Source organism: Nannospalax galili, unplaced genomic scaffold (genome assembly GCF_000622305.1).
Source record: "Nannospalax galili isolate Female #2095 unplaced genomic scaffold, S.galili_v1.0 scaffold405, whole genome shotgun sequence".
Lineage (NCBI taxonomy): Eukaryota > Metazoa > Chordata > Mammalia > Rodentia > Spalacidae > Nannospalax > Nannospalax galili.
Genome location: NW_008354532.1, coordinates 739,452 through 755,077, shown reverse-complemented (window position 1 = coordinate 755,077; position 15,626 = coordinate 739,452). Strand labels below are relative to the sequence as shown.

General features: G+C 42.9%; 1 protein-coding gene across 4 annotated transcripts in view; it reads left to right on the top strand.

Moving 5' to 3' along the window:
• The first annotated feature begins 6,155 nt into the window (after positions 1-6,155).
• Aff1 (AF4/FMR2 family member 1) overlaps positions 6,156-15,626 on the top strand; it is a 136,843-nt gene continuing 127,372 nt past the window's right edge. For 2 of the 4 annotated variants that reach the window (XM_029555306.1, XM_029555304.1), the window contains exon 1: positions 6,162-6,529. Coding sequence is in view for 2 of the 4 variants with exons in the window: in XM_029555304.1 (XP_029411164.1) it covers positions 6,513-6,529 (17 nt within the window). In the remaining 2 variants the exon portion in view is untranslated. Of the gene's footprint in view, positions 6,530-7,109; positions 7,244-15,626 lie in introns of those variants that run through there. The other 2 variants (XM_008851746.3, XM_029555305.1) reach the window with 2 other exon arrangements.

Below are 15,626 nucleotides of genomic sequence, written 5' to 3'. Positions count from 1 at the left end.
GTTGGTGTATGCATCTCTAATCTGTATGTATCTGATTATTACTACTCATAATCGGTTGCACTTGGGTCCTTGGTGCCTGTGTATGTCTATAAAGTCATTGGGTAGATTTCAGTGGTAATGTTTACCACCTCTACTAATTAACATGATGTAAATTTCCATGCTTCCTCCTCAAATACAATACATTTTTAAAATTTGTTGATTATTTTTATTTTATGTGATGAGTGTGTTGCCTGCATGTAAGTAGGTGCACACTTGTTGTCCAGTGTCCTTGGGAGTCAGAAGAAGACGTTGGATCTCCTGGAACAGTTGTTAGCCACCATGTGGGTGTTGGGAATCAAACCCAGGTCTTCTGCAAGAACAGCTAGTTCTCTTAACTGCTGAGCCATCTCTCCAGCCCCCATAAATCTTTTTTTTTTTTTTTTTTTTAACAGAAAGGCTCCAAGTAGTTATTGCCTGCTACTAACCACTTTACAGAGGTGGAGCTGAGTCCTGCCCTCCCTTGAAGGCAGGATCCTTTGACAGAACTCCTTAGCACTGTCAAGGTCATAAAAAAATAAAGACTGAGGAACTACTACCTTAATGTGGTATGTGATAGACACTCTGTTGGCTCTTGAAACAGAAAGAGAAAATTAATCGAAAAACTAGTGAAATCAAAATAAAATCTGGAGTTTAGTTCATAGAAATATACCAATGTTGATTTCTCAGTTTTGACACATGGTAATGTAAGATGTAAACAAACAGTGAGGAAACTGGCTGAAGGGTCATCTAGGGATCCATTGCAACTTTCCAGAGACTTAAACTTATATGAAAATAAATTGTATTTTAAACTAGGCATAGCGTATCTGTAATCTCTGTACTCAGGAGGTTGAGGCAGGGGGATTATGAGGTAAAAATCAACATAGACCATACCAGGAAAAATTGTCTCAAAAAACCAAAACCGACATTCATTTATTAAATACTACATGTGTGTATGTATGTTGTTGCTGGAATGAGGAAGTGAAACCTTTAGAAGACCAAGAATCAGTGATTGGCTTGTTGGGCAGAGATGTGGGGGGAGGGGTGAACCGTAATGCTTTACAAATGTAGAAATGGAAGATACAGAGTGTAGGCTAGAAGTAAAGAAAATGGCATTAATGAGGAAAGTGGTAAATCTGAGTAGTAGTCTTTAAATTTCCATTTCTGTTTGAATTCCTCTTTAAAAATGTTGAAAATTTACAAGTCCTCATTCTCAAACCAGTCAGCTAAATTGGATTTGTCTATCAAAGGAAGACTGACTGCAGTTGACTGTGCCCCTCCCTTGTGTGTGGAATGCCTGGTGGGTGAGGTGTGAGGGCTCACCACAGAAGTGTGACCTGGATGAGGTTAATGAGGAGCCATGTGTTAATATTTTTTGATTTGAGCTCTGGGGTTGGGACTCACCCTCCCTCTGGGAAGAACTGTTCCTTGAAAGTAGCAAGTTCTTAGGCCTGGAGCAATGCACCATTTAAGATTGATTTGAGATGGATTAGAGGATGGCTTTTCTTTTTCCAGAGGGAAAAGGCCAGTGGAAAGTGATTGTGAATGGATAGTGTTTATAACAAAAAAGATGTCTGGGGTCTGTATAGGGAGAGGGCATTTGGAAATTACAGACCTGGAAGTAGAATCTCCAAGTAACCCCAGATTGCAGACAAAGGTGGAAGAGATGTGCGGAGAAAAGCTGTAAACAGTGCCTAAGACTGTTCTAAGGGTGGTGCCAGGAGGGCCCCTCTGTGCAGAGGCAGCTGCTGAAAGAAGCCATAATTTCTAGCAGGGCTTGTTAGCACTGTTTTCCCTGTATCTCTGCCCTCCAGGGAATATGCCTCTTTAACTCTCTCCAGTTCCTGCCTCTGTTTTTGTTTTTGTTTGAGAACCTGGGGCACTTCTTCCAGGGAAATGATTTTAGCTGAGTCTTCATTAAACACCATTCCATTGAAATCAAGGAGATTTGACTTATATAATTTTCTTTTTCAAAAAAATATTTTATTTATTATTTTTTTATCATTTTATGTGTGAGAGTGTATTGCCTGCATGTATATAAGTACACCCGTGTCATGCAGTGCCCATGGAGGTCAGAAGAGGGCCTCGGACCCCCGGAACTGGAGTTATGAACAGTTGTGAGCTGCCATTTGGGTGCTAGGATTCAAACCCGGGTCCTCTGCAAGAATAGCCTGTGCACTTAATCCTGAGTCATCTTTCCAGCCCCTTGATCTGTATAATTTTCAGAACAAAATACTGTAAGGGGTAGAACACTTAAAATAACCGTTATGGTACGGTTGCATACATTGAGGTATTTTGGAGTGATGAATAACTGTTTTTTGTTGTTGTTGTTTTTGTTTGTTTGTTTTTGTTTTTGTTTGGTCTTTTTTGAAGCAGGGTCTCCCTGTAAGCCCCAGCTGTTCTGGAACTCACTATGTAGACCAGGCTGGCCTTGAACTCACAGAGATCCGCCTGCCTCTGGCTCCCAAGTGCTGGGATTACAGGTGTGCGCCACCACGCCTGGCTATAACTGTTTTTTTTATAATGGCATGTTAAGTTGGGCATGGTAGTACAGGCTCGGAATCCCAGCACTCAAGAGGCCGAGGCAAGAAGATTGCTGAAAGTTCTAAGCCAACCTGCTCTACATAGCAAGTACCTTGAAATATTCAAAATATCCATATAAAAATCGATTCCTATGTTTTACAAAAAAACAAAAACAAAAAAACCCCCAAAACTAAAAACAGTGGGGTACTACCATCAGTATTCTGTCTTCCCTTCTTTCTTCTCTCCTCTGTCCCCTCCAGTCTTCCCTTCCATTACCCCTCCCTTCTCCCCTTCTCATCCCCTCCTTCTTTATTCTCTTCTCTCTATTCTGACTTTTTTCTTTATGTTTTCGAGGCAGGGTATCATTATATAGCCCTAGCTGGCCTGGAACTTACTGTGTAGACCAGGCTGGGCTTGAACTCAGAGAGATCTGCTTGCCTCTGCCTCCCTAGTGCTGGCATGACATGTGTGTGCCACCGTGCCTGGCCTTATTTGGCTTTTGAGACAGTGTCTCTTGTAGCCCAGCTCCCAAGTATAGTCTTGAGCTCCTGATTCTTTAGTCTCAGAAATGGTCTATTTATTTTCATTTTTCGGTAAATATGATGTGATTATATTTAAGATATATTACATCTAGCTGGGGCTGTAGTTGAGTGATGGAGAGCTTTCCCAACATGTACAAGCCCTGGGTTTGAAGATGGATCACATCTATTGTGTGTTAGCATTACATGCATGCAAGAGTTATTTTTAAAGCTCATTAATTTAAAGAGCTAATTCAAGAACTCACTTCAGATGCTACAATGATTACCTCACTCACCTTGTAGATTCTGTATTTCTTGTTACCTTTGGTTGCTTGTAGGAGTAATGAATTTAGGAAATATAGAAAGGATCTACATGTGCTCTGGGAACATTGTTCTTTTATTGTGTGAGTGATGTCCTGCTGTTCCACAGCACCTTTCTGTCACTACTGGGCAATTAAGGGAGTTCTAAGTTTGAAATTAATTTTTACTTTTTTTTTTTTCTGAGGTGGGGCTTTACTATATATGTAGTAGCCCCGGTTGACCTATAACTCAGTATGTAGATCAGGCCAGCTTTGAACTCACAGAGGTCCATCTACCTCTGCCTCTTAAGTGCTGGGTTAAAAGGCATACATCATCATCATCAGTTATTTGTTAATTAATTGGGACAGAGTATATATAGTCCTGGCTAGGCTAGTACTCTCTATGTAGACCAGGCTATCCTGTGATTCCACCACTTTTGCCCCTGAGGGCTGAGATTTTAGGTGTGTGCCACCACACTGGGCTTAATTCTGAATTTTTTAATGGGCTGTGAAGTTTGACTACTGATCTTTCACTTTATTTGTGAAGTGACCTGTCTGTGCTAGCTGGACCTAAGCCTTCTTGACCTGCCTCAAGTACTTCCTAGATGGACAACAGAGAAATGTGAGCCACATCAAAGTATGATAGATGTTGGAGTATTGGGTCTAGCATTTCATCAGAAAGCCAAGGAATTCTGTGTTCTCAAAGGGTCAAGAATGGCTTGTTCTGCTTCTTTGCTGAGCTAGACCATGGTATTTTTAAAACATTTGGCAGTAAATAGTGTTGAGCTGGCCTGGAGCACTACACACACACCCCATGAGAGGGGAGGGTGACTTCTGTACTTCCTTCTAGTATTTTTAGCTCTTAAGAAGCTACTGAAATCCCACTTCCATAGTAGATTAATTTACATTATAAACCACTCTGAGAACCCCAGAGAATATTGGGGTTAATTTTAATCCCATACTTATTCTCACTTTCTTTCTCTCTCTTTCATCTTTTTGAGACAAGGTCTTCTTGTAGCCCCAGATGGCCTGGAATTGCTATGGAGGCCAGGCTGGCCTCAATCTCACAGAGATCTGCCTGCCTCTGCCTCCTGAGTGCTGGGAATTAAAGGCTGTGCCACCATGCCTGGCTAGGAAGAGTTAGGAAGAGTTATTTTCATACCTTCTTTAACATATTAAAATTTCATAAATTGTATATTGAAATTCATTGTTCTGCCTCGAACTTTTGGGGGATCTTTCACATACTTATGCATTTTTTTTAACCATCATGCATTGGCATTTGTAGTCTATTGTTCACTGAGTCATGAAAGCCCTCTAAAATCAGGTCACCATGGTCTGTCAGTAACACATTCTAAGTATAGGGAAACTGCCATGCTTACAGTGGTAGATGTAAAGTTTTCCAAAATGCTTGGAAGCCTAAACATCATTAGTGATAAAAACTGTCAGTTCTTTTCCTTGAAGAAAGATATGCTACATACTCAGATACCCAAGTCAGAACAACCAGTTTGTGAATTGTTCTTTCAAGTAAAAATTGTAGTCCATCAACAAATAGCAAGTTCAGCTTGCAACTGTCTGACAAGTGAGTCTTGTGCAGCCATTGTACTTCCTTGTCCAGCAGAGCGCTCTGCGAGTACTTTCCATTTTGTCACAGAGATTATCAAAAAGTTCCAAGCCCCAGAGCCAAGATTAATAGAAGGAATAATTCTGACTGGTTGCTTCGTTGGGGCATTCATAAAGGACACTGGTTTTAAAACCGCTAATGTGGGTGGTGAAGATGAACGCAGGATCCTGGGCTCATTTGGTGCCACAGCCTTGATTAGTGGTAAAGGAGGTCTCAACTTCCCCACAGCTGCCTTTCCACCTTCAGTGCTAAAGCTAGTACTGTGAAAAGACAATTGAAAAGACAAACATTGTGTATTATTCTGAAAATGGGTCTGATAGGTGAGGTCTTGGAAGCTCCCAGGGGTCCAGCGTTATTTTAGAGATGGAGTGTTGTAGTTTTGGTACCAGACCTTACTATGCCTGCCTTCCAGTTTCTTAGTAACACCGGGTGGACTGTCTGTGAGATGTGCAATATTGAGTCGGTGTGGACTGTCTGTGAGATGTGCAATATTGAGTCGAAAGGGGAGTGCACAGGCTTCCTCTAAGGGTTTCCAGCGCCAGCAAGCCGGTCCTTGCGATGCTGAAGCACGCTCCCTGCATCACTGCCCGGCGCAGTCCTTCACTGCTTGTTTCAGGCATGGTTTAATGCCTTTCCTGGTTCCCAGTGTTGCCTATATTGTTGGTTTGCATCCTTTTTTATTGCGGGGGGGGGTTAACTTTCTTGGAGACCTGCCTCAGTGACTGTTTTCGGTGTAATCTGCCTGTTGCCCCCAAAGGGAAGTCGTTTTGTAAACATCTCTATGCGCTAAAATCAAAACTGAAAGTGAAGCTAAAGCAAACGTGTGTGTTTCCTGCCCTTTCCTCACTGTCAGCCCCGCAGTGATCCTCGGAAGCAGTGGTCACGGTTCGGGGCTGCGGTTTGGCCCCCTGCTCCCGGGTGGGCTCGGGAGCGCGACTATCCGGAGCGCGGGAGGCCAAGCCGCAGTCCGCGGCGCGGTTTAGGCGTGTGTCTGGCGGCGTGAGTTTGCACACGGCCGCAGCGGCCCCACAGCCGCGGGACCCAGCGTCGGGGGCCGCGAGCGCCCTGCCCTTTTAAAGAGGCGGGCCGTACCACCATCCCTTTCCTGACGGGGGAATCCCGGCGAACTCGGGCCGCTTCAAGGGGTGGCCCGAGAGCCGTTCGCCTTCCCCGGGAACTCGGGGCGGGCTCCAGCGGCCGCGGCCGGGGAGCAGAGCCGGCAGGCTGCGGGGACCCGGGGGCGGCGAGGGCGGTGGGCAGCGCGGGGCGGACCGCATCGCTCCGGACTCGTGGGAGGTGCGGCCGCGGAGTGCCCGGATGTCCATCAGGATTAGCGCGAGCCAATGCGCCGGGAGGCGGGGGCGGTGCTGAGGACGCAGCGGCCCGGACGCCGGCTCCGATCAGGTAGTCGCCGCGGCTCAGGCGTTTGCGAAGGAGCGTCGGCCGGGGCTGGCCGGTGCGGAACGGCGCTGGCAGCGGGGCCCGCGGGGCGCAGGCTCTGATGGACGCGCGACGCCGGGCGCTGTAAGCCGAGCCATGGCAGCCCGCTCCAGGTGAGGCGGGCGCGAGAAACTTTGGAGACCGGTCGGCGACCCGGGAGAGGCGGGATGGGCGGCGGGGGAGGCCGGCGAGGATCGCCGGAGCAGCTTTGTCATCGCCCTCGCCGCACTCCCTGACTGTCGGGACAGTTTGGGCACCCCTCGGGACGGCTGCATGGTCCGGAGAGCGAGTGCCCGAAAAGTTAGTGTTAAAGTTCTAGATCCAGCTCTTGTCCCCCTCCCCCAAATAACCGTTATTTTTCGGGGAATGCTTTTGATTTCACTTGTCTGCGGGTGTCTAAATTTTCCTTGACGTTCTTTGTGCACCTATCCGTTTGTTCCTGCTGATCGCTCGATTGGTATCTAGAACGGAATTTGGAACGATAACTTTCTGGAAAATAGAATTGGCCCAGGAGAGGGTGGGAGAGAGTTTGCCTGGTGAGCGAGTGAAGATTTCCCTGCTGGAATGGACGATTCCACATAAAACGGAACAGCTTGAGTGACTGTGCTGAGTAGGCAAAGAGCGGGACCGCGCGGGGTTGCTGGAGGGGAGAGGGTGATGGACCGCAGTTGCTGTCAGAGAAGCGCTATTGTAAGAACCGCAGCCCGACTTTGCGCGCTGGCCACCGGTTTTGTAATGAACGTTAAAAACAGCGAGGACCAAGCACGGGTGATTGCTGTAAGAGCGAAGCTGTTCGGTGTGATTTCATTTTAGTTGAGACAGCAGAGGTAAGGGAACCTAAAGAGGCGTTCATACGTTATTTTAGACTTTTGCCAGAAAGTGGGGCTGCACCATATGCAATAACAGGAAGTCTCTTCAGAATAATACTTGATGTAGGATAGTGGTTTGGAGATGTTTCTGGAGGCTAAGCGAAACTTATTGTAAGTTTGAAAACTCCGATCATGGGAGAGCAATAGAAGCATAGATGTTGAAGATTGAGTAGATGGGACTTTAAATCTTTTTTCCTAGGAGATGGAACTTTCTAGGAAGGAAAGAACTCTAAAATAGAGAACCACCAGAGTGCTACCTGCTTTTTAAAATACTTAATCCTCATCTCAGTGGCTCAGCTTCTGCCTCCGTTTTACTAATTGTTCTAAGAAAGGGGTTCCTAATGGAGCCAAGGAGTAGAAAACTGGAATGAGAAACAAGTTGCATCTTCACTTTTGCTAAACTCTAACTGAAAAAAAGAGTGTTTCTTTGAGTGGAAATAGACAAAAACCCCTATAGTTCCAGTACTTGAGCTGTTGCCACAAAGAGAAACCACATAGAGTTTCATAATGTCATTACAGTTACTGCAGGTGTCTTAAAAGTAGTCTCTTATATTTACTCCGTGTAAAATTAAGGAACTGCTTTATCTTGTTTGGTAAGTAATAAAGAAAAACCTAATACTGTACCATTACTTTAAAATATTTTGGAAAGTATACTTCCATATAATTTGTTTCCTTTGTATTCCTATATATTTTATTAGTATATTAAATAGATTATCCAGAGAGAGCCATTATTCATCACACTGCCTGCCCCAGGAGCCCATGGCACAGAAGCTGTGATTAAGACACCTTGGTCTATGAAATAGTTAACACTGGCAGAGCATGGGGATTTGAACCCAGGTTTGATTGTTCCAATGCCTGAGCCCTCAAACTAATGACAGAAGTAAAGTGAGATAAAGGGTAAATTGGATACCTTGTGTGCCAGCCGCAGCGTTAAGCTGCTGTAATTGGATTACCTCCTTGACTCTTCTTGGTCACCTAAATAGATAAGTACTTTTATCTACATTTGCTAGTAAAGGAAACTGAGGCTCAGGGTGTTTCTTGCCTGAGGTCACATAGGTGGAACTCGCCTGACCCCAGATGGACTCTGCAGCACTTCCTGGCTTACATGTCATGCAGCCTCTTTAATGCATGCTGCAGAGCCTCAGTGTAAGAATACAAAAAGTCATTTCTGCTAAGATTGCTTTCCTGCAAAATGTTATTATCTGAGTTATCAGTGTGGTCACTCAGCATGTTAGCAATTAAAATAGAAGGCCTGTACATTATTTCTCATGATCTGCCTGGCTTACCCCACATGCCATGTAGTTGGAAACAAAGCCACAAGGCCGGCCATTATGTCTGTTGTTTTCTTAGCCTGTGTATTGAGAGTATATATCATGTTGTAAATATCCCTTTAGTTATACCTTGAATGTAGCCCAAGTTTATTCTTATTGTGCTGTGTACGAGATTAGATAATCTTTGAGATTCAAAGGCAGAATTTATGGAAAAGATTCCAAGATATTTTTGGATTTCAGGGAAACTGGAGAGCCAGGCCAAGTTTCTGTGAATAGTGCTAAGAGAAACCAAAGCATTATTTGTGATATGTAATCTTACACAGTAAAGCCATGAGCCATATGTGACAAAGAGGATATGTTTGCTCTTGGGACAATTAATTTGGATTGTCAGTCTCATTGAACTTAGAGATTCACAGTTCAGTGTTTAATCACAGTAGTTTTATTGTGCATCTAAATAGCATGTAGATGAATGATGAGCGAACTAAGTATTTCTGTCTTGTGGACTGTTTTAAAATTAAGGTTATATATTCCTCTGAAAGTAGAAACTTTTTTGTTTTGCTTTTGTGGTAGATTTCTTAGAAATGGAACTTTTGTTGACTATCATATAAATTGTCTTAATTTTGAAAAAAAATAGGATTTTTTTGTTGATATTTTGAAAACATTTAGTTTATTGAGGATTGGAGTTGGAAAGAAGTAGTCAGAATATAGTAGTTGCAGCTAGGCATATGCTGTGTGTTCCAGGACTTAAGAGTGTGGGTTTCTTTGGAACTTGCAAACATAATGTATACACAGCCGCTAATACTTTGAGAGAACTATTAGAAACTTGCTTTTTTTAATATGAAATGGTTACAGCATTAGTTTCCAGAGCCTAAAATCTTTATGGGGAGACTGTTCTTTATGAAAGTATAAAAATTAGTAAACCTAACAGTGTATGAATCTTTTCCAATTGTATTAACTTGCTTCATGCTCAGGAGCAAGACTGATAGAAAAAAAAGGGGGGGGTGCTGGTCTGAATCTTCAGCTCCCCCAACTCCCTCACTGAAGCAGTCTCTGAATTCTAGAATGGAATATGTAACTACTGTCAGGAATTAACTAGTTTTAAAGGGTGCCTTGAAGCAGAGGCAGGAGGATAGCTGCAAGTTCAAGACCAGCCAGGGTGCTGCCTGCATCACCCTGGATCGTGCCCACAATTTGGAGAAGGGTGTCTGGGAGAGTTAAACTTGCTTCTTTGGGAGAGAGTTGCTTTTGGTGACTGAAATCACATCTCAAAAGAATCCCTTCCAGACAAACAGCCAAAGGAAATTAGGTCTAGTCACTTCTACAGTTTTTTTTTCTTTTGAATTTGACTTAATGTTAATGAAGCTTCCAAAAGTCAATAAAGAAGTAAAGTCAGATTGTTCCCAAGATTAATATGAAGCCAGTTTTTAGTGGCTCTCTTTGATTCTGGTGAGGGAAACTTTCCTGGTGCAAAAAGGGCTGCTTATGAACTGGTAGTGAACCAGTTTGACCCACCCTGTGCTTCCACCTCTGACTTTGGAGCTACTGATTGCCTGGGGAGAAAACTCATGAATGCAAAGGAGCTCTGTTTGAATGAGAGAAGGTTATTACTTTCCTTTGGAAAGTGTAGTTCAAGGAAGAGATTTGTTGAGGGGAAGGATGTATGCAGTCCTTTGACTGTAAAGGTTCTCAAACCCATCCCCCTCACCTCCATGATGCTTTTGCCACCAGTGCCTTTGACAGAAGAGGCACAAACAGGTCTTTTCAGTGAGTCCTTTCTAGATCCTGAGAGCTTAGTCTGAGCTTCCTGACTCACAGTCTAGCACTTCTTCCTTGATGAAGACTGAGGGAGCCATGAGTCATATTTTCTCAAAGACAGCTGGCTCATGGGGATGTTGTTTGGCAAAATTAATGGAAATGATCTCTTAAAAGATCTAGGTGATTCTGTGCCTTGAAATGGCAGACCATAGCTGGATGGACCTATGCTTGAAAATGAGATGGAATGAATTCTGCATGACAATATTTAAAATTTCAAATATATTCAGAGATGAAAAATAGTTTTTTTGAGACAGTGCCTCACTGTATAGCCCTGGTTAACCTGGAACTTGCTATATAGACCAGGCTGACCTGGAACTCCCTGAACTCCAGCTGCCTCTGCCTCACGATGCTGGGATTAAAGGTGTATGCCACCAAGCTTGACTGAAAAACTAGAATTTAATCATGGATGTGAGAGTACATTTCTTTCTTGGTCTTGCTACTTATTTGTCTCGACCATCCAAGCTTCTGCATTACCTGATAGCTGTAGAACAGAGGAAATAAGTTACTGAATAGCTTTGCGATGTAATATACAACTTGACTGCTTCTACCTAGATAAACTTAGTTTTTTCCTGTTTGCAAAGTTATCTATTTTATTTGTTTTTCAGGGCTGACAAATCAGCATATTTCAATTCTGTATGTGAAATATCATGGAAATGATATTTGTACTTCTGGGAAAGTTTTTCAGATTTCGTGGCTCAGAAACACAAACATGTAGAGCTGGAGTATCATTTCTGTGTCTGGGTCCACTTATGCATTATTGATATATAGGGAGTGCATAAATTACAGGTTAAATGGTTTACCTACTTTTGTATGTGAAAAAGTGAGGAACAGCTGAAGGAGAAGCTGTTCTAGCTCTGCTTCAGATTCTCTCAGTTCAGTTTATGATAGATGTAACAAATGCATTGATCCAAACAAAATAATACAGCAGGTAGACTGTGTGGTGTCCTGAAATATAGATGCATCAATTGCTTAGCGTGGTGGTGCACGCAGATCTCTGAGTTTGAGGCCAGCCTGGTCTACATAGCAAGTTCCAGGTCAGCCAGGGTTACATACTGAGAACCTGTCTCAAAAATAAATAAGTAAAAATAAAAGAAAGAAAAGAGTATTAGTTGAAGTTTAGATTAATAGAAAAAAATTTATAACTTTTGGGTTTAATGCCCTGGGGAACCAAAAGTAAAGATTAACTTTAGTCCACAAATGCTGACTTCTAGGTCTCTGCAGGGATCAGTGTTGAGGCTCCTTCCCCTGAGCAAACTTTCCCCTCTCCTATCTATCCACCATGAGTTAAAGCTTAACCTGATGGCCACAGCCTGTGGATATGGGATCTCGAGAGTCTGGTACTTTTCTAAAAGTCTGTTTTCTTGTGTTGGTTTATTAGCTTTGTTTTTAATTTAACTGGCTTAAACACCTGTTGAATTCTCAAGGCAGGAATTTGGTATTAGATTTAAGGTATTAACAGGAAATCTCAGTAGTGACATTATCTTGTCCAAAGGAACTGAAGTAAACAACGGAAGGTTTTTTTGTTTGTTTGTTTCTTTAAGACAGGGTCTCCCTGTAGCCCCAGCTGACTTGGAACTCACTATGTAGACCAAGCTGGCCTTGAACTCACAGAGATCTACCTGCCTCTGCCTGCAGAGTGCTGGGATCAAAGGCGTGTGCCACCACACCCAGCAGAGGAAAAATTTTTGTTGATACTTAAATTATGTTTATTTTGAGATTAGGCATTATTGTTTTGAAGGGCTGGGCACCCATGGGGTTTGCTGGTGATCTGAGTTGTCTTCGCTTTTCTGGGTCTCATAGGATTGTACTTGGGGACCTGCTGGCCTAGTGCTCTGTTGAAGATCTAGGGAACAGTAAAGGTTGTGTGACTCTTCAGTCACTTGCTGGAAGTTATTTTATCCAAAGGATCTGATTTTTTCACTATTACTTACTTCAGGATTGGCAACTAAACAGATAAAAGTAAAGGAATATTTTAGGGGTGATGTGGTTATTTGAGGTTCAAGGCCCTCAAAGTTGGTTAAACACAGGAATCACCATAGTGCTTCTTAAAACCACTTTGGCTCCCCTTCCCCCAGAGATGCTGATTGGTCAGGTCTTGGGTGGAGCCTGGGTGGAACCTTGCTGGCCCTGAGGCTAGAGGCCCCTGTATCTGCTTTTCCTACTGATAGTGTAAGACAGGACCTGACTAGAACCAGTTAAAGTTTTATTTAAGATGTATTTAGGTACACACTTTCTCTCCTGCCCCCACCCCCACCTGAGGCTAGCAGAGAATGGAAACTAACTCCATCAGCATTACACTTGATCACTGAAATGTTGAACTGCCTGTTGTACTGATGCTTACAATTAATGCTGTCAGCTCCCTCCCAAACTACTAAGCCACCTTCTTCCCCCAAGCCCTACCCCAAGTTCATCAGTGCTGCTGTTCTGCTCTGGGAAGAGTTAGAACTGTGAATTGGTGGTGACTGTGTCCTAAGATTGAAACTGAAACGAAAGCTGCTTGTTTAATAAAAGCATTGCCTAGGTGTATTGTAGAGCAAATGATGTTCAATAGGAAATTTTAAATGGGACTTTTCCTGGGAAGTAAATGTTAAAATTACAACAGATGCCACTTCCTGTAACAAAATTCAGGAAACACTCTGGTATGTGGGTGTTGTAACTTTTCAATTCTTGGAACTCTCCTTCAGGAAACTGGCCTGTCAAAAGCAAAGAGTTGATAAAATATGAAACACAACTCGGGCGGTGCTGTGCAGTGTAATTAAATTTTGATTTGGTGCACATGTTTTTGTGACCACGACAGCCCCAAGACCACCACGTGATGTTCACCCTAGGCAGTGTGTCTGGATCGCTTATTAAACTGCGCCTCACCCTTCCCCCATTCTTCCCCTGTTCCGCTCACTTTAAAATACAGGTGTATCTGATTTACTCTAGAGGTCAATTTATGGAAAGTGCTGTAAAATTAACCAGTTCTCCTTGTTTTGTACAGAACTAGGAAAACTGTTTCCTACTCAGTTTGGCAGAATTGATTTGCAGTTTCTCAACTGACAGATGTAGCTATTTCTATGTAACAAGGCTGTAGCTAGGAGCTATCAAAACATTGATAAAGAGTATTTTTCTTTTTTCTTAAAGGCATGCACCACCACGCCCAGTGCTGTTTTTTTGTTTTTCTATGTGTATGAGTGTTAAGCCTGAATGAATGTAGATGCACCCATGTGGTGCAATGCCTGCGGAGGACAGAAGAGGACATCGGATCCCCTGGAACGAGAGTTGCAGACAGTTGTTAGCCCACATGTGGGGAGCTGTGAGTGCTGGGATTAAAGGCGTGCCACCACACCCTGAGTTAACTCCATTTTTAAAAACTATGTAAATATAAACCTTGTACCACATGGAAAGATCCAGGTGGTAATGCTTACTGATATTACAGTAGCAAAAGTTCAGTGAAGTGAAACCTAGTACATTACATTGCTTTAAGAATTCCTGGTGCTGGTGAGATGGCTCAGTGATTGAACACTGCTGCTCTTGCAGAGGACCTGAGTTTGGTTCTCAGCTCCCCCTGGCAGTTAATAGCCATCCATAACTTTAGTTCCAGGTTCCAAGGGATCTGACACGCTTTTCTGTCCTCTGTGGACATTACTTGCATGGGTGCACTGACATATATGCAGGCAAAACACTCATCCATATTTAAAAGGTATGGCTCAGTGGCGAAGGTCTTGACTAGTGTGCCAGATGCCTAGGTTTAATGCCCCTTATTGGGGTGGGAGTGCACAGTGCTAATATTTGAGAAGTATCAGTATGGAATATGGGTGACATCAGAAGAAATTAAGTTTATGGGCATGAAAACTTGCAGGATTTTTTAAAAAAGCCTGTAAATGAAACTCAAATAAACCTAAGTGGTGTTATCTCCTCAGACTAACTTGATTATACAGGTGGGAGCAGCAATGAAGGTACTTCTAGGAACAGGTCCCTGTCAGGGTAAACAAAAGCAACCCACATCTACTGTCAGCAGGGACAGAACTATGAAATTCAGCCCTTTATAACCACCAGCCTAGGGCTCTTGTCTTCTCGACACATTCCTATTTAAAAATAAAGTTTAGGTTTAGTTGGCACACCTTGAATTTGACTAAAATCAAGAGATAAGTGACAGAGGGTATTACTATGACTAACGCTAGCCCTTCCCAATAATTTTAGGTTTCAGGAACTCTTTTTTGGGGAGGGGGTCTTTTTTGAGACCTATAGCTCCAGCTGACCTGGAACTCACTATGTAGACTAGACGAACTCACAGAGCTCTACCAGCTTTTACCTCTCGAGTGCTGGGATTAAAGGCGTGCGCCACCATGCTTGGTAGAGCTCATTTTTTTTAAAAGGCTTTTTTTTTTTTTCAAATTGTGTGTGTGTGTGTGTGTGTGTGTGTGTGTGTGTTTCCTGGAGCTGATGTTACAGGCGTTTGTTTTTCTGAAAGAGTACTTTGAAGAGTGACCAGGAAGCCTTACTCCTAGCAGGCCTTTTGGGAAGATGTGGTGATCTTGCTGGCATCAGGCTGTGAGGTTATCACTCAAGGGGTCAGCTGTCACCCAGCTTGTCTGCTTCCTTTGTCATGTCTCATTTTATGACTAGTCTGTCCCTGCCCATTAAAACAATAGCTTTATTGAGATGTACTTTATATTTCATAAAGTTCACTCGTTTCAGGTGCAGTTTTGATGTTTTTAACTGCTGTACTGAGTGGTGCAGTAAATAATCACAAATTGGGTTTCCAAGGTTTTTAAGTTAACTTCTCCACATCCCCCTGCCCCCAAGATCCCATCTGCCTTTTTACAGTTAACTCCCAGTTCCCAGGATCATGCAGCCATTAGCCCACTTTCTCTGTAAATTTGCCTTTTCTGGACATTTCACATAGATGGAATCAGAAATGGAATGTTGTGGTTTCTAGCATCTAGTTTTTTTATTCACATGATTTTTTGAGGTTCTCTTATGTGTAGTCTGTGTGGCTCTGCTTACCTATTGCTGAATTACTTGCTTGTGGTAGACAGATTGTTAGCAGTTTTTAACCCTATTATGAATAATACTGTTATGAAATTTGTTTGCAAGTTTTTGTGTGGACATATATATGTTTTACTTAGTTATGTACTTAGGGGTTGAATTTGGGATACCTTTATGCCTTTTTTTCTTATTTTATAGATTTTATTATTGTGTGTATGCCTTTCAGTGTGCTTTTTAATAGACTTTTGTTCAGACAAAAATGAACTGTTTCCATTCACATG